Genomic DNA, 5,189 nt, shown 5'->3' with positions numbered 1-5,189 from the left:
CATGTTAATGTAATGTACGTAGAGCTTTGCTCTATGGGGAAAGAATTAGATGAGAGACTCTCACGATGCTCGAAAGGGCACATGTATAGTGAGCTAGCTCGATCTGAGATCTCGAGCCGGACCTACGACAACTACGTTAAGCTGGCGAGGCAACTAATAAAAGGCACACAACAAAGTTAGTACTCCCTCATTCACTAAATGCATGCCATTCTAGCATCTAACATTGGAACTATGGCACGAAAAACAGTGACGGGTTGTGAGATAAAAACAAGAGATTCAATTGTACAATGCTCAAAAACAATTTCTAGAAAGAAAAACCAGGCGTTTTTCTATCTTCAGTTTATTCAAGCGTTAGATCAACAAGGACCTATGGAATATAATCGTAGAAGTGGCTCAAGACTAGTTTGTTCAACTAGTTTATTTCGTAAAGTAATCCAACAATAATAAAAGAATGCAAACCACATACATGACAAGACTCCCCGAATGCATGGATTGCATACTAACCCAGATGGTGATGCAAAATTCTTTGTTAGAACCATAGTAGAGATTATTAAGGTATGCTGGTAATGAATTACCAGTTGGCGCAGCTCTGGATCATCTAGCACACCATAAGCAGCCCATCTTGACCAGGATTCCAGCACAACACCATCATACCCCTTATCCCTATTAACTGACAGTCAGACGTCAAACTGACAATTATAAGAATACCTGCATCTGGAAATGCAATAAATAAAGGTTTTCTTTTACCTGCATTCGCTCACTATTAGTTCAATGGTTTTGTCCCTTGGCTTCTTTTTCAGAAGTACAACACCAGGGAATGCCTCTAAGACAACTCTTGGCACTACCTAAAGAACAAGCATAAGAACCAAAAACAAATTATACTAGGTAGACAACATAAAATTGTGTTATTTTATCTTTATACTTATACACACTTATGAACATCTTGGAGAGAACAGATGCTTGGCCAACATAATACGTATAAAACTCCCTATTTAGCAAGACAGATAATTTACCAAAGAACCGTTATTTTGAAGTTCGGAGACCCATCCAGCATCATAATTGTGCTGTCCTTCCAAAGATAGCATATTCCCATCACTGGACAGAGAACACGTTGGACAAACAACTTGATGAAACAAGATACTTGGAAAATGCATCCAGGGACGGAAACCACATACCTCTTCAAGTCATACCACACTGGTGATACATGAGTAAGCTTCGTGCTGAACAACTTTGCCATATCATAGCCTTTAGAATTCCTGCAGGGAAATTCATTGCACAACAAGTGCATGTGGATTTATTTTTTTGATAGATTAAGATTTACAAACAACAACAACAACAACAACAACAACAACAACAACAAAGCCTTTAGTCCCAAACACGTTGGGGTAGGCTATGAAACCCATAAGATCTCGCGACCAACTCATGGTTCTGGCACATGGATAGCAAGTTTCCACGCACCCCTGTCCATAACTAGTTCTTTGGTGATACTCCAATCCTTCAGATCTCTCTTTATGGACTCCTCCCATGTCAAATCCGGTCTACCCCGACCTCTCTTGACATTATCCGCATGATTTAGCCGTCCTGTTATGACCGGCATATTAGGGGCTTAGCCCAGTGGGTTGTGGCCGAAGTTATCTTATCGTTATTAGGGGCTTATCCCAATTATCTTATCGTTATTAGGGTCGTTTGCTTAGGAGTCAAGTAAACCCCTCTATATAAGGAGAGGAGATGTATCAATCTAATCAAGCAAGAAGCAATCATTATTTGCTCGGCTTCCCGAAGGGAGCCGGGAGACCTAATCCTAGCCGCCTCTTGCGCCGCCGCCGCCTCTCCTTCTCGCGCACGACGGCGCCTTGCCGCCGGCGACCGCGAGCTTCGCCACGTCCAGCCCCCTCCTTACCCTACAACCTACGCCTTAGACCCGGTAGGGTCCTAGCTCCTACCAATTTGGTATCCAGAGACTCGGGATCGATCATGTCGTCTTCACCGCCAACGCCGCAGCTGCCGACCACCTCCACCCCACAGACGACCATCACCACCGACGGGTCCCCAATTCCGCCGGCCCCGGTCACCATTGTTGCGTCGTCACCCGCCGTTTTCACGCCGGAAGAAGTAACCAGCACCTTGCGGGATCTCGTGACGGCCGTCCAGGGCATCTGCCTGTACTTGGCCGGACCACCCGCGCCTCCGCCGCCTACGGCCACCCCCTCGTTGCAATGGCCGTCCTAGGGCACACCTGCACTTAGCGGGCCACCGCTGCTACCATTCCAGGCGGGGCACCCCAGCGGGCCACCGTCACCGATGTTGCACCTGCAGCCGCCCCCAGCCGCGGCCCCCTTCTGGCCTCAGTGGCCGCCGCCTGCCACCACGGCTCCCGGCCAGCAGCCACTGCAACTCCAGGCGCCACCTCTGCCCAGCTCCGGACTGCCGTCGCCCGTACCGGCCGGCCTGCCGATACAACAGGTCCGGTTCCCGTCCTCCCCGTCGCCACTACCGGCTTGGGCAGCCGGGTCTTCGCCACCACCGGTCTACACCACGGCTCCGGAACAGCCGACTCCATCCCTGCAGTTCGGCGGGCCATCCGGCTCCGTGGGGCCCTACCCAGGGTACTCCGACCAGGCGCCGCAAGCCTCGCTGCTCCGCACCTCCGGCCAGTCGGACACGGCGGCCTGACCCAGACACCGCCGCGGTTCGCTAAAATTGACTTCGCCACTTATGACGTCACGGAGGACCCCCTCAACCGGCTCAACCAATGCGACCAGTTCTTTCGCGGGCAGCGCACCCTCGCATCGGAGCGTACCTGGCTCGCCTCTTACCACCTCCGCGGCGCGGCACAGACCTGGTACTACACCCTCGAGCAGGACGAGGGCAGCATGCCCCCTTGGGAGCGCTTCCGCGAGCTCTGCCTCCTTCATTTTGGGCCACCGATCCGCGGGAGCCGCCTGGCAGAGCTAGGCCGCCTTCCCTTCACCTCCACGGTTCAGGACTTCGCCGACCGTTTCCAGGCCCTAGCATGCCACGCGTCGAGCGTGACGGCGTAGCAGCGGGCCGACCTCTTCGTCGGTGGACTTCCGGATCACATCCGCGTGGACGTGGAGCTTCGGGGACCCCAGGATCTCCAGACGGCCATGTACTACGCCCGCGCGTTCGAGCGCCGCGCGGTGGCCATCTAGCAGGCATCACCGTCTAGGGCCGCTGGGCCGCTACCCTGGCCTGAGGTTCCCGCGCAGGGTCGGCCTGTTCAGGCTTCCGCGGCACCCCTTGCTGCAACCGCAGCGCGCCCGTTCCGCTGGCTCACCTCGGCCGAGCTACTCGAGCGTCGCCGCCAAGGGTTGTGCTTCAACAACGACGAGCCCTACACGCCCGGCCACGTCTGCCCGCGACTCTTTTACCTGGAGGCTGCAGACTACATTGAGGACGCCGTCGCCGCCGACCTGGCCGCCCCAGCTGTTGCGAAGGTGTTTGACGCTGGTTGATCACCTCGAGGAGTTCAGCAAGCGCTTCCCCACCTTACAGCTCGAGGACGAGCTGTTTGTGCAGGCGGGGAGAAGTGTTATGACCGGCATATTAGGGGCTTAGCCCAGTGGGTTGTGGCCCAAGTTATCTTATCGTTATTAGGGGCTTAGCCCAATTATCTTATCGTTATTAGGGTCGTTTGCTTAGGAGTCAAGTAAACCCCTCTATATAAGGAGAGAAGATGTATCAATCTAATCAAGCAAGAAGCAATCATTATTTGCTCGGCTTCCCGAAGGGAGCCGGGAGACCTAACCCTAGCCGCCTCTTGCGCTGCCGCCGCCTCTCCCTCTCACGCACGACGACGCCTTGCCGCCGCCGGCCGCGAGCTTCGCCACGTCCAGCCCCCTCCTTCCCCTACAACCTACGCCTTAGACCCGGTAGGGTCCTAGCTCCTACCACGTCCGCTATGCACTAGAGCTTCTGGAGGCCTGCGGTGAATATGCCCAAACCATCTCAGACGATGTTGGGCAAGCTTCTCTTCAATTGGTGCTACCCCAACTCTATCTCGTACATCATCATTCCGGACTAGATCCTTCCTCGTGTGGCCACACATCCATCTCAACATACACCTAACTGTTGAAAATGTCGCCTTTTAATCGGCCAACACTCAGCGTCATACAACATTGCGGGTCGAACCGCCGTCCTATAGAACTTGCCTTTTAGCTTTTGTGGCACTCTCTTGTCAGAGAGAATGCCAGAAGCTTGGCGCCACTTCATCCATCCGGCTTTGATGCGATGGTTCACATCTTCATCAATACCCCCATCCTTCTACAACATTGACCCTAAATATCGAAAGGTGTCCTTCTGAGGCACCACCTGCCCATCAAGGCTAACCTCCTCCTCGCGCCTAGTAGTACTGAAACCGCACCTCATGTACTCAGTTTTAGTTCTACTAAGCCTAAAACCTTTCGATTCCAAGTTTTGTCTCCATAACTCTAAACTTCCTATTGATCACCGTCCGACTATCGTCAACTAGCACCACATCATCCGCAAAGAGCATACGCCATGGGATATCTCCTCGTATATCCCTTGTGAGTTGTGACCTTATCCATCACCAAGGCAAAAAGATAAGGGCTCAAAGCTGACCCCTGATGCAGTCCTATCTTAATCGGGAAGTCATCAGTGTCGACATCACTTGTTTGAACACTTGTCACAACATTATCGTACATGTCCTTGATGAGGGTAATGTACTTTGCTGGGACTGAGAGATTAAGATTTACAACAATAAAAAAGTATTGCTAATTGTCAATTATACATCCTAGTTGTTTCTTTTATGTATGTAGATCTAGGTCTATAGTCCTAATAAAAGAATAAGTTTCAACACCTTACATTCCACAAATTAGATAAGAAACCTAGCCTCGGCTCTATTTGCGTTTTAAGATCTGATATTAATCCTCAATTACCTCCCTTTTCACACTAAGAATTAACTATATGCTAATTAGGTTTCTTCTGATCTGAAGCAAGTTTGCTGTTTCTTTAAACAAAGAACATTCGCTTTGGTTCCAAAAAAAACTGACTGGTTTTTGTACTGCAACTCCTAGCATGGTGTGGGCCTTGGACAAGTTAATAGTAAACAGATATGATAGCACAAAGTATACATCCACACATGCTAACTCTATTGGATCGAAATTCGTACTGCTCACATGGACCAGTTTGAACTCCCTGCCGAATAT

General features: G+C 51.1%; 1 protein-coding gene across 1 annotated transcript in view; it reads right to left on the bottom strand.

Annotated features, from left to right (window-relative positions):
- LOC123070152 (chitinase domain-containing protein 1) overlaps nt 1–5,189 on the bottom strand; it is an 11,243-nt gene that overhangs the window by 3,074 nt on the left and 2,980 nt on the right. Inside the window, exons 3-6 of the mRNA XM_044493176.1 lie at nt 1,176–1,256; nt 1,014–1,095; nt 748–845; nt 576–663 (exon numbers count right to left, since the gene is read on the bottom strand). Of these exons, the coding sequence (XP_044349111.1) occupies nt 576–663; nt 748–845; nt 1,014–1,095; nt 1,176–1,256 (349 nt within the window). The remainder of the gene's footprint in view (nt 1–575; nt 664–747; nt 846–1,013; nt 1,096–1,175; nt 1,257–5,189) is intronic.

Source organism: Triticum aestivum, chromosome 3B, assembly GCF_018294505.1.
Source record: "Triticum aestivum cultivar Chinese Spring chromosome 3B, IWGSC CS RefSeq v2.1, whole genome shotgun sequence".
Taxonomy (NCBI): Eukaryota; Viridiplantae; Streptophyta; class Magnoliopsida; order Poales; family Poaceae; genus Triticum; species Triticum aestivum.
This window is presented reverse-complemented; position numbering and strand designations above follow the sequence as displayed.